General features: G+C 49.2%; 1 protein-coding gene across 1 annotated transcript; it reads left to right on the top strand.

Moving 5' to 3' along the window:
• Positions 1–25125, top strand: LOC142463630 (uncharacterized). The gene is made up of 8 exons (XM_075566595.1): positions 1–117; positions 965–1006; positions 4430–4793; positions 5643–5870; positions 6557–6585; positions 15857–15935; positions 24770–24832; positions 24992–25125. The coding sequence occupies exons 3-7, from the start codon at positions 4433–4435 to the stop codon at positions 24790–24792; spliced, it is 720 nt and encodes a 239-aa protein (XP_075422710.1). The 5' UTR covers positions 1–117; positions 965–1006; positions 4430–4432; the 3' UTR covers positions 24793–24832; positions 24992–25125.
• The last annotated feature ends 651 nt before the right edge of the window (positions 25126–25776 follow it).

Raw genomic sequence — 25776 nt, forward strand, 5'->3', positions numbered from 1 at the left:
GCACAGCAGCACAGGGAGGAAGAGAGAGAGGAGGAGGAGGCAGAGAGGAGGGTTTCACTTTCACATTCTCTCCTTTCACCAACAGCTTCTGGCAGAGCCAAGTCTGGGGGGCAGAGGGTGGGTTAGTGTATGAGAGGGGGGGCAGGTGTGTGAGAGGGGGCAGAGGGTGGGTTAGTGTGTGAGAGGGGGGGCAGGTGTGTGAGAGGGGGCAGAGGGTGGGTTAGTGTGTGAGAGGGGGGCAGAGGGTGGGTTAGTGTGTGAGAGGGGGCAGGGGGTGGGTTAGTGTGTGAAAGGGGGGGCAGAGGATGGGTTAGTGTGTGAGAGGGGGGCAGAGGGTGGGTTAGTGTGTGAGAGGGGGGCAGGTGTGTGAGAGGGGGCAGAGGGTGGGTTAGTGTGTGAGATGGGGGCAAAGGGTGGGTTAGTGTGTGAGAGGGGGGCAGGGGGTGGGTTAGTGTGTGAGAGGGGGCAGGGGTGGGTTAGTGTGTGAAAGGGGGGGCAGAGGATGGGTTAGTGTGTGAGAGGGGGCAGAGGGTGAGTTAGTGTGTGAGAGGGGGGTAGCACTCCGAGAGCTGTAAGGACTTTGTGTGAGGGGCAGTAAGGACTTTGTGTGAGGGGCAGTAAGGACTGTGTGAGGGGCAGTAAGGACTGTGTGAGGGGCAGTAAGGACTCTGTGTGAGGGGCAGTAAGGACTGTGAGGGGCAGTAAGGACTCTGTGTGAGGGGCAGTAAGGACTCTGTGTGAGGGGCAGTAAGGAATTTGTGTGAGGGGCAGTAAGGACTCTGTGTGAGGGGCAGTAGAAGTGACCCGGGGAGAAATACATAGAGAGGGTCGGACACAGAGAGGAGGAGGAGTGCGCAGGGTTAGAGATTAGGAGAGACGGGAAGAGAAGGGAGAGAGATGGTGAGATTCAGAGATAGACGTAAGTAGATGTTTGTGTGACGTCCCCTCTCACTTCTCTCCGCAGGTAACGGGGAACTCGCAGCCTGCACACTGACACAGGAGGCTGGTAACGTATACACATTATACTCATTACTGCTTAATAGGTGGTGTTTGGGGACTCCTCTGCATTTTGGAAGCTCAGACAGCCAAAGCCAAACTGAGACCTGTTGGGAACTCTCTTTCCTATCTCGCTCAATTCTCCCTGTCCTAGCACCCGAGAGAAGAGACAAACAAGTCAAATGATTGCCAAAGCTGTGGGATGGATCACATTTACACTCGGTCTGGGTTTCTCCAGCCTCAGTGTCACTGGAGACAAGGCAATAACACCTCTACACCGGGATCATTTCACTGAGCAAAGCGCGTAATGAAATAAATTGCAATTTATTCCCTTAAAATAGTTAGACCCACAAAATACAGGAAAAAGCACACTTACTTGGGACTGGGGCAACCTAGGTGCAGGGAATCCTTACTTAAGGATTTCCCCCTGATAACAGCTGCAAAACCAGGACAGAAAATATCCAGGCAGCTTTCTGCTGAAGCCCCTTCCTGGCTGCAGACTAAAAACCCTTAGAATCGTGAGAATCTAAAAACTTGAGTTAATCTTGGAGAACCTTAGAATAACCAACTGCCAAATCTGAGGCGTGCAAGGGGTTATAATACCTCTCACTTTCATTCCCCAAATTACTATTGCCCAATCAAGAAGCCTGAGAAATTTCCCTAGCAACCAATCTGAGATAACTAAATAGTGTTTCTTAAACACCCGAGTGTCCCCAGGGGCAGATGAAATAATCCTCTCTGCCTCTGCTCCCCCCTATCCCTCCCCCCCCTCGGTGATTGACCCCTGCCTGTCTGGGGTAGGCCCCTTGGACCCGCCCATGCATCCTTTGATCTGAGGATGTGGGGTCTTCACTTTGCCCTCCCACCCAAATGCTCCTCACACTTCTGGCCCAGCTGGGCCTTTCAAGCCCCGACCTCTGAGCAGACAGAGTGGCACCAACTTGGTAGCCATCTGGTCTCTGGGGTCAGTGACTTGGAAACCCCTCAGCTCATATGCAGTGCATCAAACACATATACCTTTATTAACGGTACACTGTAATAACGTATGCTTTTACACGTTACTTGGCTAAAATAACTAAGCTTTTTCTGGTGCGAGGAATAGAATGAGAGTCTTTACTTTATACTCACATGCCTTATCACTAACACTCTGTAAAAACCTGGCCTGTTATTTTACCAAAACCTCTCGGCTTTGTAACTTAGCTGGAGTATCCCCTGTGCAACCTTGAGATTCCAGCAGTTACAGGAACACTTTTCACCCCTGTGCCTCATTGTTACTGTGCACGAAGCATACATGTACAGTACTTGCACACGTTATAATAAGCTTAGTACGGATTCTAAGAATCCCCTCACAACCTTAGATGATTGGAGCACCTCAGAACCCCTATACCGGTTCTGGGTGACTGGGGCATTTACTGAGTGTCCCCATTATTCGAGGGACCCCTGGACTGTTTCAGGGACATCTCACATCCCTATGCCCCGTTTTACCTTTCTGGTCTGTGCTGAAGCAGGGAAACCCTGTGGTGAGACGCACAAGCGTTTTCAAGGGTAGATATTACAGGGACCATGTGTCTACATGCATCCAGGCACCCGACCTGATTCCTGGGTACATTTTTAGGGGGTGGGGGAGGGCGTCGCACACAGTTTGCCACGGTTGGGATGCATCTTCCTGGTGGGCTCTGGTTGCTGCAGTGCAGCTGATAGGAGGAGGTAGGGTAGAGAAGGGTAGGAGGAGATAAGGGACTGGTAGTGTAGTATGTTTAAAGTAACTGGTAATACATAACAAACACATATAATCCCTCCCGAGGGCGCACTCACATTGTGATGCTGCCAATCAGGGCACGGTAAGGTTTCTTTGCTTAGTCCTTGCAGTTTTGTTTCCTCTGCTTCTGCTTCTGGTGAGCTCTCATCACCTGTGTCCGCCGTGTCCGCCCCGGAAGCGGCCGCTGGGGTTGGCACTTGGCTATCTGCCAAGGCAATGAAGGGGTTAATGCACAATAGCTGCTTTATTGGGGGCAGAGGGGGTGAGTGAAGGGGGTACTTGTTCCAGCGTGCGTTATTAGGCCTACCGAGAAGGTTGCGGGAGGAGTGAACCCCTTCATTACCATAGCGATAGTAACAGCTATGATAATGAAGGGGTTATCCCCCCTGCAACCCAGCCAGTAGGCCTAATAACCCATCCTGGGCCAAGTACCCCCTTCACTCACCCCCTCTGCCCCCAATAAACATTGCAATACCTACTACAACCAATACACAACCCACCCCCTGTACCCCCACATAAAAGCATTTTTTATTATTTTTATGCACAGGATTGATACCAGGGGCCCAAGGGGGTCCCCGCGGGTGTCTGGTGGTCCTCAGGTGGTCCTTGCGGGTGTCCGTGGGCCTCCAGGTGGTCCCCGCGGGTACCCCACAGGATTCTCGGGTGGTTCCTGCGGGTGACCATCCATGGGGACCACCTGGAGGCCCACAGAAACCACCCGAGGACCCCCAGACACCTGCAGGGACCTACCGGGGACCACCGTGGGGCCCCCGGCCACCCGCAGGGACCACTTGGAGGCCCATGGACACCCACGGCGACCACCCAAGGACCGCACCGGCTTCTGGTATCAATCCTGTGCCTAAAAAATGCTTTTATGTGGGGTTACAGGGGGTGGGTGGGTTGTGTATTGGTAGTTAGTACATATTGTAATGTTTATTGGGGGCAGAGGGGATGAGTGAAGGGCCAAATACCCCCTTCACTCACCCCCTGAGCCCCCAATAAACCTGCTGTTGTTCCTTAACCCCTTCATTGCCTTAGCAGTTAATCGCTAAGGTAATGAAGCTGCCTGTAAATGCATTTTTCCTGCATCTGATTCATGCCGGGGTCTCCGGTGCTGATATTAATGTGTATCAGCTCCGGAGACCCCCGGCATCAATCCGAGGCAGGAAAATGCATTTCTTTTCTAAATCCTCTCCCGGCAGCTTCTCACCACCCTTTTCCTGGCGGGAGGATTTTGAGAGGAAATCGCCATTCTCTGAGCCGCGATTAGCCCCGATAACCTATTCGGGGCTACTAGTATTGCACGAATGTGAAAACCTGCCGATAAGTGGCTTCTCGACGCTCGTTTGGTGATATTTTTTTTCCCCCGCCAAAAAAAGATCCAGAAAAGTATTTTATCGGCGATTTAGCGGGGATTACTGAATAGCTGGAGGCGTTTTCTGGCGAATAGGCCTCGATAAGTGACTTATCAGTGCCTATAGGCCCCATAATGTCTGTTGCCTGACTCGTCTTGTTTAATTTAATAACCCAAACTCTGGTTTCATTTACTTTCTGTACTTTTATGAAACTCTTCCTTGTACTTACGGCTCTTCGTCCACTTGAGTCTTGGAGACATTTGTGAAGAATCTTCTGGTGACTGGCGATGGGGTTCTCACTTGGATCTGTTTTTTTCAGGGGATGATGGATATTTTAAACTTTATTGTGACCGGTTTTCAGAACATCTGCACCTGGCTTCTGCACTGGCCATTGTCCCGGCTGAGAATCCAAGTCACCAGGAGAAGTGTTGTTGGAATCTTCTCTCGTGACGGTCGGGATTGCTCTGACTGGCTTGTTAACGTGCTTCAGTCCAAAGACTTCCCGCAGGTGGAGGTGAGTCCCGTCTACATATCAAACAATGGAGACCAGCAGTTCAGAAAAGAAGTCTCCAAGTGCACATCTGCCATCCTGTACCACTCAAAGAGGAGAGGGAGGATAAACATCACCAACGTTACAGACTCTCTATATGACCAAGAGCTGGAACACCTGTCATCAAAACTAGGTGAGTGAATCCCAGAAAAATAACAAACTGCCAGAAGTGGAGGCTGAGTATCCCAAACCGTGTCACCTGCCGTAGGAGGGACAGACTTGATGATCCATATATTCTTGGTGTCAATAATAATAGCTTTATTTCATATAGCGGTTTATTCCCAACGGGACACAAAGCACTTCACAATTACAGTATTTTGTACAAAATAAACCGACTCAAGCAGAAGTGACACATGTAATAACTGGGTGCAGCCGCCATGATTCTCTGTCCCGTCTCCAGGAATGTTACCCTGTAATAACTGGGTGCAGCTGCTGGCGTGGGACTGTGAGAAACTCCACCCTACGCGTTTCATGAATTGCTTCGCTTCATCAGGGATATGTGGTATCACATAGCAATTCATGAAACGCGTGGAGTGGAGTTTCTCACAGTCCCACGCCAGCACAAGTTACCCTGCACAGGAGGGCACAATATTCTCTTGGAGAATGTCCTAACAGACTGCAGTAGAACTGGAACCGGGGCTTCCTATCACCCGATCCGACGTGAGCACAACATGTCAGTCAGCAGGACGCCGGTAGCACCAGCAGGTCAAGAAAAGCAGCCTCCCCCGGCAGAGATTTGCTATTCAGCGCTACTCTCCAGCCCTTTTATCCCCTGCACCCAATTTTCCAACTCTCTGTCCATGAAATGTCTGTGAATTGACTGTATAACTCTGTTCATTTAATGTAACCATGTATTGTTATATCTCTGTGCTCGGGACATACTTAAAAATGAGAGGTAACTCGCAGTGTATTACTTCCTGGTAAAACATTTTTATAAATAAAATATAAATAAATGATATAATTGAGGGTGTGTGTTTTGTAGGGAAGGAGAACGTCATTGTGGTGGCTGATGACCTGGACAGCAGCACTTCTGAGGATCGTATCAGGATTCTTGAGAACCAGCCCAACATTAAGGAACAAGCCTGTGAACTTGTCCTCTTCAGCACCGAGGAGAAAAATATGCCAGGGAGCAGATCAATGAAGGACAAGCAGCGAAGGATGACACAGCTCATTACCCGGAGTGTTTGGCCTTACCGTGTGATTGACGAAGGTACATGACCGTGCTAAATCCAATCATTAAACGCATGTCCCTTCATTGCAACAGCCAGATCACTACAGTGTGCAGGGCAAATCTGGAACCCAACAACCACCTTATCCTAAAGGTTTCAGGCTTGGAATATCTGTCCCAGAAATAACAATCTCCTTGTCTCTCTCTGTGTCCCAATCCTTCTCCTAACCCATGGGTCTTTTAAGACGTTGTGTCCTGTACACACCAGGTCCTGTATCCTATCACTTGATTCCTCTTGCCCTGTATCAATACACCAACCACATCCCATGGAGACTGTGATGGCAGATACAATAGATACTGTATCTTCGTGTGTGTTACAAAATAAGTATACATGGGAAGGACTCTGATCCAGGGAGTGATCTGTTTGCCAATTCTTGTAGTCAGGAAGGAATTTAATTTCCCCTTATGAGATATCATTGGATGATATTTCCCTGGAATTTTTTCTTTGCCTTCCTCTGGATCAATAAGTAAGTATAGATAAAGGATAAAGTATCTATCGTCTAAATCTAGCATAGGTTGAACTTTTTGGACATACAATATGTAATTTTTCAACCTCATCTACTATGTATAGTAACTATGTAATATGTTATTATCTACACTATGTTGTTACTACTACGTAATATATAGTCCTAGAAGTAACTGCTCTCCTTCTCTGAATGTCTTCACAGCTGCACAGGGAGGTCAGACTGGGTTATTGGTAAGTACCAGGCGTGGTGGTGTAAGCGTTACATTGTGTGCGGGAATCATGTCATTAATACCAGTGGGAATTAGCATTTCTGGGGAAGGAGGCGATGGGGAGAATGTAACAGGGTAACTCAAAGAACAAGAGAAATAAATAACGCAACTAGAAACTCATTGTTAAATAAAAAGCTTCGTTTCTTACAATATTTACTTTTACAAATGATATTTTTCAGCATATAATAAATGTATCTCAGTGCTGGTTACTGTCAGAAAAATGCTGTGTCTGTGTTACTCCTGTGCTGTCTCTGTGTTACTCCCGTGCTGTGTCTGTGTTACTCCCGTGCTGTGTCTGTGTTACTCCCGTGCTGTGTCTGTGTTACTCCTGTGCTGCCTCTGTGTTACTCCCGTGCTGTGTCTGTGTTACTCCCGTGCTGTGTCAGTGTTACTCCCGTGCTGTGTCTGTGTTACTCCCGTGCTGTGTCTGTGTTACTCCTGTGCTGTGTCTGTGTTACTCCCGTGCTGTGTCTGTGTTACTCCTGTGCTGCCTCTGTGTTACTCCCGTGCTGTGTCTGTGTTACTCCCGTGCTGTGTCTGTGTTACTCCCGTGCTGTGTCTGTGTTACTCCTGTGCTGTGTCTGTGTTATTCCCGTTCTGTGTCTGTGTTACTCCTGTGCTGTGTCTGTGTTACTCCCGTGCTGTGTCTGTGTTACTCCTGTACTGTCTGTGTTACTCCCGTGCTGTCTCTGTGTTACTCCCGTGTTGTCTCTGTGTTACTCCTGTGCTGTGTCTGTGTTATTCCCGTTCTGTGTCTGTGTTACTACTGTGCTGTGTCTGTGTTACTCCCGTGCTGTGTCTGTGTTACTCCTGTACTGTCTGTGTTACTCCCGTGCTTTCCCTGTGTTACTCCCGTGCTGTGTCTGTGTTACTCCCGTGCTGTCTCTGTGTTACTCCCGGGGTGTCTCTGTGTTACTCCCGGGGTGTGTCTGTGTTACTCCCGTGCTGTGTCTGTGTTACTCCCGTGCTGTGTCTGTGTTACTCCCGTGCTGTCTCTGTGTTACTTCTGTGTTGTCTCTGTGTTACTCCCGTGCTGTCTGTGTTACTCCCATGCTGCCTCTGTGTTACTCCCGTGCTTTCTCTGTGTTACTCCCGTGCTGCCTCTGTGTTACTCCCGTGCTGTGTCTGTGTTACTCCCGTGCTGTGTCTGTGTTACTCCCGTGCTGTCTCTGTGTTAATTCTGTGCTGTCTCTGTGTTACTCCCGTGCTGTCTGTGTTATTCCCGTGCTGCCTCTGTGTTACTCCCGTGCTGTGTCTGTGTTACTCCCGTGCTGTCTCTGTGTTACTCCCGTGCTGTCTCTGTGTTACTCCCGTGCTGTCTCTGTGTTACTCCCGTGCTTTCTCTGTGTTACTCCCGTGCTGTCTCGGTGTTACTCCCGTGCTGTACCTGTATTACTCCCGTGCTGTGTCTGTGTTACTCCCGTGCTGTGTCTGTGTTACTCCCGTGCTGTCTCGGTGTTACTCCCGTGCTGTCCCTGTGTTACTCCCGTGCTGTGTCTGTGTTACTCCCGTGCTGTCTCTGTGTTACTCCCGTGCTGTGTCTGTGTTACTCCCGTGCTGTGTCTGTGTTACTCCCGTGCTGCCTCTGTGTTACTCCCGTGCTGTCTCTGTGTTACTCCCGTGCTGTCTCTTTGTTACTCCCGTGCTGTCTGTGTTATTCCCGTTCTGTCTCTGTGTTACTCCTGTACTGTCTGTGTTACTCCCGTGCTGTCTCTGTGTTACTCCCGTGCTGTCTCTGTGTTACTCCTGTGCTGTCTGTGTTACTTTCGTGCTGTGTCTGTGTTATTCCCGTGCTGTGTCTGTGTTACTCCCGTGCTGTCTCTGTGTTACTCCCGTGCTGTGTCTGTGTTACTCCTGTACTGTCTGTGTTACTCCCGTGCTGTGTCTGTGTTACTCCCGTGCTGTGTCTGTGTTACTCCCGTGCTGTCTCTGTGTTACTCCCGTGCTGTCTCTGTGTTACTCCCGTGCTGTCTCTGTGTTACTCCCGTGCTGTGTCTGTGTTACTCCCGTGCTGTCTCTGTGTTACTCCCGTGCTGTCTCTGTGTTACTCCCGTGCTGTCTCTGTGTTACTCCCGTGCTGTCTCTGTGTTACTCCCGTGATGTCTCTTTGTTACTCCCGTGCTGTCTGTGTTATTCCCGTGCTGTCTCTGTGTTACTCCTGTACTGTCTGTGTTACTCCCGTGCTGTCTCTGTGTTACTCCCGTGCTGTGTCTGTGTTACTCCCGTGCTGTCTCTGTGTTACTCCCGTGCTGTGTCTGTGTTACTCCCGTGCTGTGTTTGTGTTACTCCCGTGCTGTGTTTGTGTTACTCCTGTGCTGTCTGTGTTACTTTCGTGCTGTGTCTGTGTTACTCCTGTGCTGTGTCAGTGTTACTCCCGTGCTGTCTCTGTGTTACTCCCGTGCTGTGTCTGTGTTATACCCGTGCTGTCTCTGTGTTACTCCCGTGCTGTGTCTGTGTTACTCCCGTGCTGTGTCTGTGTTACTCCCGTGCTGTCTCTGTGTTACTCCCGTGCTGTGTCTGTGTTACTCCCGTGCTGTGTCTGTGTTACTCCCGTGCTGTGTCTGTGTTACTCCTGTGCTGTCTCTTTGTTACTCCCGTGCTGTCTGTGTTATTCCCGTGCTGTCTCTGTGTTACTCCCGTGCTGTCTGTGTTACTCCCGTGCTGTCTCTGTGTTACTCCCGTGCTGTGTCTGTGTTACTCCCGTGCTGTGTCTGTGTTACTCCTGTACTGTCTGTGTTACTCCCGTGCTGTCTCTGTGTTACTCCCGTGCTGTCTCTGTGTTACTCCCGTGCTGTCTCTGTGTTACTCCCGTGCTGTCCCTGTGTTACTCTCGTGCTGTGTCTGTGTTACTCCCGTGCTGTCTCTGTGTTACTCCCGTGCTGTGTCTGTGTTACTCCCGTGCTGTGTCTGTGTTACTCCCGTGCTGTGTCTGTGTTACTCCCATGCTGTCTCTGTGTTACTTCTGTGCTGTCTCTGTGTTACTCCCGTGCTGTCTGTGTTACTCCCATGCTGCCTCTGTGTTACTCCCGTGCTTTCTCTGTGTTACTCCCGTGCTGCCTCTGTGTTACTCCCGTGCTGCCTCTGTGTTACTCCCGTGCTGTCTCTGTGTTACTCCCGTGCTGTCTCTGTGTTACTCCCGTGCTGTCTCTGTGTTACTCCCGTGCTGTGTCTGTGTTACTCCCGTGCTGTGTCTGTGTTACTCCTGTGCTGTGTCTGTGTTACTCCCGTGCTGTCTCTGTGTTACTTCTGTGCTGTCTCTGTGTTAGTCCCGTGCTGTCTGTGTTATTCCCGTGCTGCCTCTGTGTTACTCCCGTGCTGTCTGTGTTATTCCCGTGCTGTGTCTGTGTTACTCCCGTGCTGTCTCTGTGTTACTCCCGTGCTGTCTCTGTGTTACTCCCGTGCTGTGTCTGTGTTACTCCCGTGCTGTCTCTGTGTTACTCCCGTGCTGTCTCTGTGTTACTCCCGTGCTGTCCCTGTGTTACTCCCGTGCTTTGTCTGTGTTACTCCCGTGCTGTCTCTGTGTTACTCCCGTGCTGTGTCTGTGTTACTCCCGTGCTGTGTCTGTGTTACTCCCGTGCTGCCTCTGTGTTACTCCCGTGCTGTCTCTGTGTTACTCCCGTGCTGTCTCTGTGTTACTCCCGTGCTGTCTCTTTGTTACTCCCGTGCTGTCTGTGTTATTCCCGTTCTGTCTCTGTGTTACTCCTGTACTGTCTGTGTTACTCCCGTGCTGTCTCTGTGTTACTCCCGTGCTTTGTCTGTGTTACTCCCGTGCTGTCTCTGTGTTACTCCCGTGCTGTGTCTGTGTTACTCCTGTGCTGTCTGTGATAGCAATACAGACCGGCGCCTTAATGTCCAAAAATGAAATGAGTCCAAAGATGTGTTGCAGTGTCCAAATAAACGCTGATCCGGTAGAAGGACTGCAAACTCCACAACAGCACACGTGGTATCATGCAAGGGAGATAAAGAGAAAGATCATAGCGTGACACTGCAAACTATAAAACATATAACTCATACAAACAGGACATACATGACAAACAACACTAACAGAAAGGCTGACAATATAACAGAGATTTATTAAGACAATACTAAAAACAAGAGAAGCTTTGGAGCGGATCTAGGATCCAGTGTGGTAAAACTGGAATCCTACTTACAGCAATCCAGAAGGGTTCAAGCGGTGTGTATATGCTGTTCTTTCATCAGCTTATCCTCGGCGCGTGGTGCTGCTGTAATGGCCGCCGGCGCTTCCTCCGGTTGATCTCGGGCTCAGCGTCCCTGCAGGCCAAACCTCGCGAGATTTCTCGTCAACCGTGACGTCACTCGCTAGGTGGAGCTACTCGCTGCCGCTTTCTCCTGTATCGCACGTCTACACCGTTCGCTCGAGCTGTGACTGGGTGCTGTGACCTGCTATTTAGATGCTCTCTTCCAAATGATCTCTATAAACACCCAACGCGTTTCGTGCGCATGCGCACTTCTTCAGGGCATAATTAGCACAGTCCATGGTTGCCTTTTGTAATGGCAGGTACGGCCCAATTGGTGGAAATAAAATGTCTTTACACTTTCGTTTTTGGCAATAGTGAGTGGCTGATTAACCTGTCAATCATGGTTGTGCTAAGCTATGGCAGCCTTACATATATAACCAACATACATAACATTTAACAAAAATCTTACAAACATGAAACTAATCAAGAATGTTATCCTGACATATAAAGTATAAAATTAGTATAAATGACTCCAAGTAGCTAATTATCCTACATCTTTGCTACAAAGCTTGCACCGGAAACTACATGTATTTAAAATCTAAGATGCAGTGGAAGGTGTCTTATATGAATATAAAAATTTTGTTTAAAATTATTAAAACACTTATTACTTGAATTGGTTGGTGACTCTCTCAAATTCCAAGGTTAATAAAAACTTTAAATAAATACTTATAAATTAAAAACCTGGATATTATGGATATATATAAAACTGTTATTTAAGAAAGACACCTAAATCGAAGTCTATGTTTAGTCCATTTGGAGACAGGGTTTTCAGCTCATAGATCCAGTAGGCTTCACGCCTACTGATCTGTTGTAGCTGATCTCCCCCTCTCCAATGCACTTGTGTGCTTTCTATTGCCTGACATCTCAGCCTGGCAGGGCTTTTATTGTGATGCACGCTGAAATGGTGCGAAACACTGTGTGTGGCTAATCCTCGTCTAATATTATAGATGTGCTCGTAGATTCTTCGTTGATAGCACCTGCCAGTCCTGCCCACATATTGTAGGCCACACGGGCACTGCAATAAATAAATCACGAATGTGGAGTGGCAGTTCATAAATGTTTTTATATTGTAAATTTTATCCGTTACATTAGATTTAAATGTTTTCATGCTGTTGCTGAAAGTACAGGCTGTACAGCTCGCACATGTAAAAAAGCCCTTATTTTTACTAACTCTCATTGTTTTAGTGTTGTCAAGAGGGCAACTAGGGGCTAGACGTGTCTTTAAATTTGCTGCTTTGGTGAAAATAATTTTGGGTTTCTCTGGGAGGCATTTGGATAGTACATCGTCACACAGGAGTAGCGGAGTTCCAAATTTGGAACAACTGTCCATTTGGGGCACACCTTGTGCTCTGGCGCCGTTTCATAGATGATATCATTTTTGTATGGTCAGGTAGCCAGGAACAATTAGATCTATTTTTTGAATTTCTCAACTCTAATGATAGGGATTTAAAGTTTACTTTTAATTACAATAGGGAGCGTATAGAATTTTTGGATCTGAGCATATACATCTTAGATAACCAAATAAAAACCAAAACATATTTCAAGCCAGTACAGGCCAATAATTATCTCAGGGCAGACAGCCAACACAATCCAAGTTGGGTCCGGAATATTCCTAGGGGTCAGCTCACCCGCCTGAAGTGCAACTGCTCCGATCCTGGGGTGTATGCGCTCCAGGCGTTTGAGCTAAAGGACAAATTTAGAGATAGAGGATATCCGGATAAACTTCTTGAGGAAGCGTCTGCACAGGTAGATAAAATTGAACGTAATACACTGTTAGAGTACAAAAACAAGAAACCATTGGAATTTACCAATGGAGTGGCCTTCGTCACTCAGTATAATGAGATGGCGCCAAAAATTAGATCCATTTTTAATAAACATTGGCCGCTACTCCTGTGTGACGATGTACTATCCAAATGCCTCCCAGAGAAACCCAAAATTATTTTCACCAAAGCAGCAAATTTAAAGACACGTCTAGCCCCTAGTTGCCCTCTTGACAACACTAAAACAATGAGAGTTAGTAAAAATAAGGGCTTTTTTACATGTGCGAGCTGTACAGCCTGTAATTTCAGCAACAGCATGAAAACATTTAAATCTAATGTAACGGATAAAATTTACAATATAAAAACATTCATGAACTGCCACTCCACATTCGTGATTTATTTATTGCAGTGCCCGTGTGGCCTACAATATGTGGGCAGGACTGGCAGGTGCTATCAACGAAGAATCTACGAGCACATCTATAATATTAGACGAGGATTAGCCACACACAGTGTTTCGCACCATTTCAGCGTGCATCACAATAAAAGCCCTGCCAGGCTGAGATGTCAGGCAATAGAAAGCACACAAGTGCATTGGAGAGGGGGAGATCAGCTACAACAGATCAGTAGGCGTGAAGCCTACTGGATCTATGAGCTGAAAACCCTGTCTCCAAATGGACTAAACATAGACTTCGATTTAGGTGTCTTTCTTAAATAACAGTTTTATATATATCCATAATATCCAGGTTTTTAATTTATAAGTATTTATTTAAAGTTTTTATTAACCTTGGAATTTGAGAGAGTCACCAACCAATTCAAGTAATAAGTGTTTTAATAATTTTAAACAAAATTTTTATATTCATATAAGACACCTTCCACTGCATCTTAGATTTTAAATACATGTAGTTTCCGGTGCAAGCTTTGTAGCAAAGATGTAAGATAATTAGCTACTTGGAGTCATTTATACTAATTTTATACTTTATATGTCAGGATAACATTCTTGATTAGTTTCATGTTTGTAAGATTTTTGTTAAATGTTATGTATGTTGGTTATATATGTAAGGCTGCCATAGCTTAGCACAACCATGATTGACAGGTTAATCAGCCACTCACTATTGCCAAAAACGAAAGTGTAAAGACATTTTATTTCCACCAATTGGGCCGTACCTGCCATTACAAAAGGCAACCATGGACTGTGCTAATTATGCCCTGAAGAAGTGCGCATGCGCACGAAACGCGTTGGGTGTTTATAGAGATCATTTGGAAGAGAGCATCTAAGGAGCAGGTCACAGCACCCAGTCACAGCTCGAGCGAACGGTGTAGACGTGCGATACAGGAGTAAGCGGCAGCGAGTAGCTCCACCTAGCGAGTGACGTCACGGTTGACGAGAAATCTCGCGAGGTTTGGCCTGCAGGGACGCTGAGCCCGAGATCAACCGGAGGAAGCGCCGGCGGCCATTACAGCAGCACCACGCGCCGAGGATAAGCTGATGAAAGAACAGCATATACACACCGCTTGAACCCTTCTGGATTGCTGTAAGTAGGATTCCAGTTTTACCACACTGGATCCTAGACCCGCTCCAAAGCTTCTCTTGTTTTTAGTATTGTCTTAATAAATCTCTGTTATATTGTCAGCCTTTCTGTTAGTGTTGTTTGTCATGTATGTCCTGTTTGTATGAGTTATATGTTTTATAGTTTGCAGTGTCACGCTATGATCTTTCTCTTTATCTCCCTTGCATGATACCACGTGTGCTGTTGTGGAGTTTGCAGTCCTTCTACCGGATCAGCGTTTATTTGGACACTGCAACACATCTTTGGACTCATTTCATTTTTGGACATTAAGGCGCCGGTCTGTATTGCTATCTCTGTGTTTTTCTAACTGTGTTTGGGTTAGGTTTTCCTGGCAGCCGTCCTATAGATAGATACTATTCACACTGTGTATAAATTGTATATATTTCTATATTGTTTAGCGCTAATTACACCACTCTTTTTTCCTGTGCTGTCTGTGTTACTTTCGTGCTGTGTCTGTGTTATTCCCGTGCTGTGTCTGTGTTACTCCCAAGCTGTCTCTGTGTTACTCCCGTGCTGTGTCTGTGTTACTCCTGTACTGTCTGTGTTACTCCCGTGCTGTGTCTGTGTTACTCCCGTGCTGTGTCTGTGTTACTCCCGTGCTGTGTCTGTGTTACTTCCGTGCTGTCTCTGTGTTACTCCCGTGCTGTCTCTGTGTTACTCCCGTGCTGTCTCTGTGTTACTCCCGTGCTGTCTCTGTGTTACTCCCGTGCTGTCTCTGTGTTACTCCCGTGCTGTCTCTTTGTTACTCCCGTGCTGTCTGTGTTATTCCCGTGCTGTCTCTGTGTTACTCCCGTGCTGTGTCTGTGTTACTCTCGTGCTGTGTCTGTGTTACTCCCGTGCTGTCTCTTTGTTACTCCCGTGCTGTCTGTGTTATTCCCGTGCTGTCTTTGTGTTACTCCCGTACTGTCTGTGTTACTCCCGTGCTGTCTCTGTGTTACTCCCGTGCTGTCTGTGTTACTCCCGTGCTGTCTCTGTGTTACTCCCTTGCTGTGTCTGTGTTACTCCCGTGCTGTGTCTGTGTTACTCCCGTGCTGTGTCTGTGTTACTCCCGTGCTATCTCTGTGTTACTCCCGTGCTGTCTCTGTGTTACTCCCGTGCTTTCTCTGTTTTACTCCCGTGCTGTCTCTGTGTTACTCCCGTGCTGTCTCTGTGTTACTCCCGTGCTGCGTCTGTGTTACTCCCGTGCTGCCTCTGTGTTACTCCCGTGCTTTCTCTGTGTTACTCCCGTGCTGTCTCTGTGTTACTCCCGTGCTTTCTCTGTGTTACTCCCGTGCTTTCTCTGTGTTACTCCCGTGCTGTGTCTGTGTTACTCCCGTGCTGTGTCTGTGTTACTCCCGTGCTGTGTCTGTGTTACTCCCGTGCTGTCTCTGTGTTACTCCGGTGCTGTGTCTGTGTTACTCCCGTGCTGTCTCTGTGTTACTCCCGTGCTGTGTCTGTGTTACTCCCGTGCTGTCTCTGTGTTACTCCCGTGCTGTGTCTGTGTTACTCCTGTGCTGTTTGAGTTACTCCCGTGCTGTGTCTGTGTTACTCCCGTGCTGTGTCTGTGTTACTCGCCCGGCTCTCTGTCTCTCTGTCTCTCTGTCTCTCTGTCTCTCTCTCTCGCATGCCACTCTTAGTTGGGATAACTGTGTGTTTGTCTTGTTTAGAAACAGCCTGTGTTATGGATACTTCATACTTTCAAGAATCTCCTTCGCCGCGGTTACTGCATATATATTTATGTCTCAGGTAAGAAATATGAAGTTCAACTGTGTGACTCGCTGTTTGTGTGACTCCCTGTGTGAGCTGTTCTGTGTGTGTGACTCCCTGTGTGCGCTGTGCTGTGTGACTCCTTGTGTGTGCTGTGCTGTGTGTGACACACTGTCTGCGCTGTGCTATGTGTGTGTGTGACTCCCTGTGTGCGCTGTGCTGTGTGTTTGACACACTGTCTGCGCTGTGCTATGTGTGTGTGTAACTCCCTGTGTGCGCTGTGCTGTGGGTGACTCCCTGTGTGCGCTGTGCTGTGTGTGTGACCCCCTGTGTGCGCTGTGCTATGTGTGTGACTCCCTGTGTGCGCTGTGCTGTGTGTGTGTGACTCCCAGTGTGCGCTGTGCTGTGTGTGTGTAACTCCCTGTGTGCGCTGTACTGTGGGTGACTCCCTGTGTGTGCTGTGCTGTGTGTGACACACTGTCTGCGCTGTGCTATGTGTGTGTGTAACTCCCTGTGTGCGCTGTGCTGTGTGTGACACCCTGTGTGCGCTGTGCTGTGTGTAACTCCCTGTATGCGCTGTGCTGTGTGTAACTCCATGTGTGCGCTGTGCTGTGTGTGACACCCTGTGTGCGCTGTGCTGTGTGTAACTCCCTGTGTGCGCTGTGCTGTGTGTAACTCCCTGTGTGCGCTGTGCTGTGTGTAACTCCATGTGTGCGCTGTGCTGTGTGTAACTCCCTGTGTGCGCTGTGCTGTGTGTAACTCCCTGTGTGCGCTGTGCTGTGTGTAACTCCATGTGTGCGCTGTGCTGTGTGTAACTCCCTGTGTGCGCTGTGCTGTGTGTAACTCCCTGTGTGCGCTGTGCTGTGTGTAACTCCCTGTGTGCGCTGTGCTGTGTGTAACTCCCTGTCTGCGCTGTGCTGTGTGTAACTCCATGTGTGCGCTGTGCTGTGTGTAACTCCATGTGTGCGCTGTGCTGTGTGTAACTCCCTGTGTGCGCTGTGCTGTGTGTAACTCCCTGTGTGCGCTGTGCTGTGTGTAACTCCATGTGTGCGCTGTGCTGTGTGTAACTCCCTGTGTGCGCTGTGCTGTGTGTAACTCCCTGTGTGCGCTGTGCTGTGTGTAACTCCCTGTGTGCGCTGTGCTGTGTGTAACTCCCTGTGTGCGCTGTGCTGTGTGTAACTCCCTGTGTGCGCTGTGCTGTGTGTAACTCCCTGTCTGCGCTGTGCTGTGTGTAACTCCCTGTGTGCGCTGTGCTGTGTGTAACTCCCTGTGTGCGCTGTGCTGTGTGTAACTCCCTGTGTGCGCTGTGTTATCACAGTAGAAAAAAATGGTGGAGCACTGCTGGAAAGAATAAAGGGCTGGAGGCTAATTGCAAAATTAAAAATGCTTTATTTTAGTGCATAAGTAGACAGAGCTACTTTGAACAACCTTGAGGCACCCATAGTTTTTCACCTGACCACGTGATCGGGGGTTTTTTTTTGGCGCGTATCCACTTCCTCATTCACGCATCCATAAAGGGGTGATTCTTTCACACTGTGGTTACTCTTTGACAAAGCGCTTTGATAGCGCGAAACGCGTTAGAGAACCTGTTTTTTTCTGTAGCTCTGTCTACTTATGCACTAAAATAAAGCATTTTTAATTTTGATATTAGCCTCCAGCCCTTTATTCTTTCCAGCAGTGCTCCACCATTTTTTTCTACTGTGATTCACTACAACCGGAAGGACGCACGCTATATTGTTCCAGGACATGCATCAACCGTGAGTTAAATCTCTTTTCTGCTCAAGCCTAGGGATATAGGTGTCTTGCTCCATTAGTGGGTGTGGGGTGGTCTCTCTTCATTGAGTGCTCATTACACACACTCACTGTGGGGTTTCTCAACCTTTATTTGTTATCCCACACTATGGCTATAAGATGAGCATTTAAGCCTACACTGCACAAATACTCTTATTGAAGATACATTTTTTCCTGGACAATATGCTATATGGCAATCTGACTCTGGATATTAGAAGCACCTATTGGGGATTCATTTCCCATTTTCACTGTGCGCTGTGTTATGTGTGTGTGTGTGACTCTCTGTGTGCGCTGTGCTGTGTGTGTGTGACACACTGTCTGCGCTGTGCTATGTGTGTGTGTAACTCCCTGTGTGCGCTGTGCTATGTGTGTGTGTGACTCCCTGTGTGCGCTGTGCTGTGTGTGTGACTCCTTGTGTGCGCTGTGCTGTGTGTGTGTGTGACCCCCTGTGTGCGCTGTGCTGTGTGTGTGTGATTCCCTGTGTGCGCTGTGCTATGTGTGTGACTCCCTGTGTGTGCTGTGCTATGTGTGTGACTCCCTGTGTGCGCTGTGCTGTGTGTGTGACTCCCTGTGTGCGCTGTGCTGTGTGTGTGACTCCCTGTGTGCGCTGTGCTGTGTGTGTGTGACTCCCTGTATGCGCTGTGCTGTGTGTGACTCCCTGTATGCACTGTGCTGTGTGTGTGTGACTCCCTGTATGCGCTGTGCTGTATGTGTGTGCGCGACTCCCTGTGTGCGCTGTGCTATGTGTGTGACTCCCTGTGTTTGCTGTGCTGTGTGTGTGTGACTCCCTGTGTGCGCTGTGCTGTGTGTCTGACTCCCTGTATGCACTGTGCTGTGCTGTGTGTGACTCCCTGTGTGCGCTGTGCTGTGTGTGACTCCCTGTGTGCGCTGTGCTGTGTGTGTGTGACTCCCTGTGTGCGCTGTGCTGTGTGTGTGTGACTCCCTGTGTGCGCTGTGCTGTGTGTGTGACTCCCTGTGTGCGCTGTGCTATGTGTGTGACTCCCTGTGTGTGCCGTGCTCTGTGTGTGTGACTCCCTGTATGCGCTGTGCTGTGTGTGACTTCCTGTGTGCGCTGTGCTGTGTGTGTGTGACTCCCTGTATGCACTGTGCTGTGAGTGTGTGACTCCCTGTGTGCGTTGTGCTGTGTGTGTGACTCCCTGTATGCACTGTGCTGTGTGTGTGTGACTCCCTGTATGCGCTGTGCTGTGTGTGTGTGACTCCCTGTGTGCACTTTGCTGTGTGTGTGTGACTCCCTGTATGCGCTGTGCGTGACACCCTGTGTGCACTGTGCTGTGTGTGTGACTCCCTGTGTGTGCTGTGTGTGTGACTCCCTGTATGCACTGTGCTGTGTGTGTGTGACTCCCTGTATGCGCTGTGCTGTATGTGTGTGACTCCCTGTGTGCGCTGTATGTATGTAACTCCCTGTGTGCGCTGTGCTGTGTGTGTGACTCCCTGTGTGTGCTGTGTGTGTGACTCCCTGTATGCACTGTGCTGTGTGTGTGTGACTCCCTGTATGCGCTGTGCTGTGTGTGTGTGACTCCCTGTGTGCGCTGTGCTGTGTGTGTGACTCCCTGTATGCACTGTGCTGTTTGTGTGTGACTCCCTGTGTGCGCTGTGCTGTGTGTGTGACTCCCTGTGTGCGCTGTGCTGTGTGTGTGACTCCCTGTGTGCGCTGTGCTGTATGTGTGACTCCCTGTGTGCGCTGTGCTGTGTGTGTGACTCCCTGTGTGCGCTGTGCTGTGTGTGTGTGACTCCCTGTGTGCGCTGTGTTGTGTGTGTGTAACTCCCTGTATGCGCTGTGCTATGTGTGTGACTCCCTGTGTGCGCTGCGCTGTGTGTGTGTGTGACTCCCTGTGTGCGCTGTGTTGTGTGTGTGTGTAACTCTCTGTATGCGCTGTGCTATGTGTGTGACTCCCGGTATGCGCTGTGCTGTGTGTGCTGTGCTGTGTGCATGACTCCCTGTGTGCGCTGTGCTGTGTGTGTGTGTGACTCCCTGTGTGCGCTGTGCTGTGTGTGTGTGCGCGACTCCCTGTGTGCGCTGTGCTATGTGTGTGACTCCCTGTGTGTGCTGTGCTGTGCTGTGTGTGACTCCCTGTGTGCGCTGTGTGTGACTCCCTGTGTGCGCTGTGTGTGACTCCCTGTGTGCGCTGTGCTGTGTGTGTGTGACTCCCTGTGTGCGCTGTGCTGTGTGTGTGTGACTCCCTGTGTGTGCTGTGCTGTGTGTGTGACTCCCTGTATGCGCTGTGCTGTATGTGTGTGACTCCCTGTTTGCGCTGTGCTATGTGTGTGACTCCCTGTGTGTGCTGTGCTATGTGTGTGACTCCCTGTGTGTGCTGTGCTGTGTGTGTGTGACTCCCTGTATGCGCTGTGCTGTGTGTGACTTCCTGTGTGTGCTGTGCTGTGTGTGTGTAACTCCCTGTATGCGCTGTGCTGTGAGTGTGTGACTCCCTCTGTGCGTTGTGCTGTGTGTGTGACTCCCTGTATGCACTGTACTGTGTGTGTGTGACTCCCTGTATGCGCTGTGCTGTGTGTGTGTGACTCCCTGTGTGCGCTTTGCTGTGTGTGTGTGTGACTCCCTGTATGCACTGTGCGTGACACCCTGTGTGCGCTGTGCTGTGTGTGTGACTCCCTGTGTGTGCTGTGCTGTGTGTGTGTGACTCCCTGTATGTGCTGTGCTGTGTGTGTGTGACTCTCTGTGTGCGCTGTGCTGTGTGTGTGACTCCCTGTGTGCGCTGTGCTGTATGTGTGTGACCCCCTGTGTTCGCTGTGCTGTGTGTGTGTGTGACTCCCTGTGTGTGCTGTGTGTGTGTGACTCCCTGTGTGCGCTGTGTTGTGTGTGTGTAACTCCCTGTATGCGCTGTGCTATGTGTGTGACTCCCTGTGTGCGCTGCGCTGTGTGTGACTCCCTGTGTGTGCTGTGTTGTGTGTGTGTAACTCCCTGTATGCGCTGTGCTATGTGTGTGACTCCCGGTATGCGTGTGCTGTGTGTGCTGTGCTGTTTGGTGACTCCCTGTGTGCGCTGTGCTATGTGTGTGTGTGACTCCATGTGTGTGCTGTGCTATGTGTGTGTGTGACTCCATGTGTGTGCTGTGCTATGTGTGTGACTCCCTGTGTGCGCTGTGCTGTGTGCATGACTCCCTGTGTGCGCTGTGCTGTGTGTGTGTGTGTGACTCCCTGTGTGCGCTGTGCTGTGTGTGTGACTCCCTGTATGCGTTGTGCTGTATGTGTGTGACACCCTGTGTGTGCTGTGCTATGTGTGTGACTCCCTGTATGTGCGACTCCCTATGTGCGCTGTGCTGTGTGTGACTCCCTGTGTGCGCTGTGCTGTGTGTGACTCCCTGTGTGCGCTGTGCTGTGTGTGTGACTCCCTGTGTGCGCTGTGCTGTGTGTGTGACTCCCTGTATATGCTGTGCTGTATGTGTGTGACTCCCTGGGTGTGCTGTGCTATGTGTGTGACTCCCTGTGTGTGCGACTCCCTGTGTGCACGACTCCCTGTGTGCGCTGTGCTGTATGTGTGACTCCCTGTGTGCGCTGTGCTGTGTGTGTGACTCCCTGTGTGCGCTGTGCTGTATGTGTGACTCCCTGTGTGTGCTGTGCTGTATGTGTGTGACTCCCTGGGTGCGCTGTGCTATGTGTGTGACTCCCTGTGTGCGCTGCGCTGTGTGTGTGTGACTCCCTGTGTGCACTGTGTTGTGTGTGTGTAACTCCCTGTATGCGCTGTGCTATGTGTGTGACTCCCGGTATGCGCTGTGCTGTGTGTGCTGTGCTGTTTGGTGACTCCCTGTGTGCGCTGTGCTATGTGTGTGTGTGACTCCATGTGTGTGCTGTGCTATGTGTGTGTGTGACTCCATGTGTGTGCTGTGCTATGTGTGTGACTCCCTGTGTGCGCTGTGCTGTGTGCATGACTCCCTGTGTGCGCTGTGCTGTGTGTGTGTGTGTGTGACTCCCTGTGTGCGCTGTGCTGTGTGTGTGACTCCCTGTATGCGTTGTGCTGTATGTGTGTGACACCCTGTGTGTGCTGTGCTATGTGTGTGACTCCCTGTATGTGCGCTGTGCTGTGTGTGACTCCCTGTGTGCGCTGTGCTGTGTGTGACTCCCTGTGTGCGCTGTGCTGTGTGTGTGACTCCCTGTGTGCGCTGTGCTGTGTGTGTGACTCCCTGTATGTGCTGTGCTGTATGTGTGTGACTCCCTGGGTGTGCTGTGCTATGTGTGTGACTCCCTGTGTGTGCGACTCCCTGTGTGCACGGCTCCCTGTGTGCGCTGTGCTGTATGTGTGACTCCCTGTGTGCGCTGTGCTGTGTGTGTGACTCCCTGTGTGCGCTGTGCTGTATGTGTGACTCCCTGTGTGTGCTGTGCTGTATGTGTGTGACTCCCTGGGTGCGCTGTGCTATGTGTGTGACTCCCTGTGTGTGCGACTCCCTGTGTGCGCTGTGCTGTATGTGTGACTCCCTGGGTGCGCTGTGCTATGTGTGTGACTCCCTGTGTGTGCGACTCCCTGTGTGCGCTGTGCTATATGTGTGTGACTCCCTGGGTGCGCTGTGCTATGTGTGTGACTCCCTGTGTGTGCGACTCACTGTGTGTGCTGTGCTGTGTGTGCGACTCCCTGTGTGCACGACTCCCTGTGTGCGCTGTGCTGTGTGTGTGACTCCCTGTGTGCGCTGTGCTGTATGTGTGACTCCCTGTGTGCGCTGTGCTGTGTGTGTGACTCCCTGTGTGCGCTGTGCTGTATGTGTGACTCCCTGTGTGTGCTGTGCTGTATGTGTGTGACTCCCTGGGTGCGCTGTGCTGTGTGTGTGACTCCCTGTATGCGCTGTGCTGTGTGTGTGTGACTCCCTGGGTGTGCTGTGCTGTGTGTGCGACTCCCTGTGTGCACGACTCCCTGTGTGCTGTGCTGTGTGTGTGACTCCCTGTGTGCGCTGTGCTGTGTGTGTGACTCCCTGTATGCGCTGTGCTGTATGTTTGTGACTCCCTGGGTGTGCTGTGTGTGTGACTCCCTGGGTGTGCTGTGCTATGTGTGTGACTCCCTGTGTGTGCGACTCACTGTGTGTGCTGTGCTGTGTGTGCGACTCCCTGTGTGCACAACTCCCTGTGTGCGCTGTGCTGTGTGTGTGACTCCCTGTGTGCGCTGTGCTGTGTGTGTGACTCCCTGTGTGCGCTGTGCTGTGTGTGTGTGACTCCGTGGGTGTGCTGTGCTATGTGTGCGACTCACTGTGTGTGCTGTGCTGTGTGTGCGACTCCCTGTGTGCACGACTCCCTGTGTGCGCTGTGCTGTGTGTGTGACTCCCTGTGTGCGCTGTGCTATGTGTGTGACTCCCTGTATGCGCTGTGCTGTATGTGTGTGACTCCCTGGGTGTGCTGTGCTATGTGTGCGACTCACTATGTGTGCTGTGCTGTGTGTGCGACTCCCTGTGTGCGCGACTCCCTGTGTGCGCTGTGCTGTGTGTGACTAATGAATATACTTGCTGGTACACCAAATGAACATTTTCTTCACTAAATGGGTGCAAATGAATGTCCCACCTTCCAATATATATAAAATAGTGCACAGCCCGGTTCTTTTCTCAATTTAATCAGAGACAAAATAGAAAACATCTTCCACAGCATCGTTTCAGTCAGAGAGTGGAGACTCTGCAGCTCTGGTGTTAGTTTGGTGTTACTGCAGCTCTGGTGTTACTGCAGCTCTGGTGTTACTGCGGCTCTGGTGTTACTGCAGCTCTGGTGTTACTGTAGTTTGGTGTTACTGCAGCTCTGGTGTTACTGTAGCTCTGGTGTTAGTTTGGTGTTACTGCAGCTCTGGTGTTACTGCAGCTCTGGTGTTAGTTTGGTGTTACTGCAGCTCTGGTGTTACTGCAGCTCTGGTGTTACTGCGGCTCTGGTGTTACTGCAGCTCTGGTGTTACTGTAGTTTGGTGTTACTGCAGCTCTGGTGTTACTGTAGCTCTGGTGTTAGTTTGGTGTTACTGCAGCTCTGGTGTTACTGTAGCTCTGGTGTTAGTTTGGTGTTACTGTAGCTCTGGTGTTAGTTTGGTGTTACTGCAGCTCTGGTGTTACTGCAGCTCTGGTGTTACTGTAGTTTGGTGTTACTGCAGCTCTGGTGTTACTGTAGTTTGGTGTTACTGCAGCTCTGGTGTTACTGTAGCTCTGGTGTTACTGTAGTTTGGTGTTACTGCAGCTCTGGTGTTACTGTAGCTCTGGTGTTAGTTTGGTGTTACTGCAGCTCTGGTGTTACTGTAGTTTGGTGTTACTGCAGCTCTGGTGTTACTGTAGCTCTGGTGTTACTGCAGCTCTGGTGTTACTGCAGCTCTGGTGTTACTGCAGCTCTGGTGTTACTGTATCTCTTGTGTTACTGTAGCTCTGGTGTTAGTTTGGTGTTACTGTAGCTCTGGTGTTAGTTTGGTGTTACTGTAGCTCTGGTGTTAGTTTGGTGTTACTGCAGCTCTGGTGTTACTGCAGCTCTGGTGTTACTGTAGCTCTGGTGTTACTGCAGCTCTGGTGTTACTGTAGCTCTGGTGTTAGTTTGGTGTTACTGCAGCTCTGGTGTTACTGTAGCTCTGGTGTTAGTTTGGTGTTACTGCAGCTCTGGTGTTACTGCAGCTCTGGTGTTACTGTAGTTTGGTGTTACTGCAGCTCTGGTGTTACTGTAGTTTGGTGTTACTGCAGCTCTGGTGTTACTGTAGCTCTGGTGTTACTGCAGCTCTGGTGTTACTGCAGCTCTGGTGTTACTGTATCTCTTGTGTTACAGTAGCTCTGGTGTTAGTTTGGTGTTACTGTAGCTCTGTTGTTAGTTTGGTGTTACTGTAGCTCTGTTGTTAGTTTGGTGTTACTGTAGCTCTGGTGTTAGTTTGGTGATGTTCTAATGCAATCTTTCTACATTTCTCTCAAACAGTCTAAACAAAGTAATCACTTGTTTTTCTCGCAGTCAGCTCAAAATGTTCTTAGTTAATCATTAGAAAACTGTTTTTTACTATAGACTTTGATTTAGAAAACCCTTTTTTTCTGTCACTAAATAACTGTAGTTAATCCTATGTTTTTATCTTTTTAAGACCTCACTATTGTATTCTCTTACTAACTAACCTTTATCTGTAGATGCAATCAGAGCGAGACTGTAACAAGAAGGTAGAAGATACGGAATGAGACCAGACGCCACAGGTATTAGACATTTCTTAGAGGAGTTTAGTGTAATCATTTTTTCTTAGAAAATTATTTTCAGATAGTCCGAATCTCTCCGGGAGGTTGCTGGACCTTCTGAGAAGAAGCCTCTTGTAAGGTTCCTCCTGGTTAAACCTGTTCAATCTTCTGTCTTTTCAGGTAGACTTCTACAACCAGCGCATTGCACATTAGTAAAATACTTAGCAGGCGCTCCCTGTGATATGTGGCTTATAGTTGTTGGACGCCTATGGACATAAAAAACTGTGCCAAACAATAAAAATTAATAAAAATTGTATACTGGCCCTTGTTGGTTTTGTTGCAGCTTGACCTTGAAGAAGACAAATCCCAAGATCTTCTTATGGTGGCAATGTGAGTATGGTGGTGGTCAGCGCAAACTCGTGGAACTCAAGAGATGATAAAAATAAGATAATTCACAGTATTAGTGCATAAAAACGGTGTTGTTGCAAGGAAGGGAAAGGTGATGGGGGAGGGGTGAGGAAAGGGAAAGGAAGGGATTGTGGTAAATGACACTAAATTAAACAGTTAATTAAACATAAAATGTAAGTTTCAACGACTCACACGGGCTTGTGTGAGACTTCAACCTCAGCGAAGGATGTGGTGGGTGAATGGAAACTCCTAAAGCGGAGAAATAATGGTAAAAACTCACACGGCCATATGTGAGTTCGTTCCCTCAGTGGGTGTTGTCAGCAGTCTCAGGTGGTGTAGATGCGTCTTAGTATTCTGTCCCAATAGGTTTGGTGTATGAGTGGCTCCTCTCCCAGATGCCCATAAGCCAAAAGGATGGGCAAAGTCTGGATTAGTCGCTGATAAAGTTTATTGTAACAGTATTCAAAGATAAAAACAGTAAACACACTCACACATAAGCCTCGCGGCTGATGCTGGGCAATTTTACTTATGTGTGAGTGTGTTTACTGTTTTTATCT

This window comes from Ascaphus truei, chromosome 11 (assembly GCF_040206685.1).
Source record: "Ascaphus truei isolate aAscTru1 chromosome 11, aAscTru1.hap1, whole genome shotgun sequence".
In the NCBI taxonomy this organism is placed as follows: Eukaryota; Metazoa; Chordata; class Amphibia; order Anura; family Ascaphidae; genus Ascaphus; species Ascaphus truei.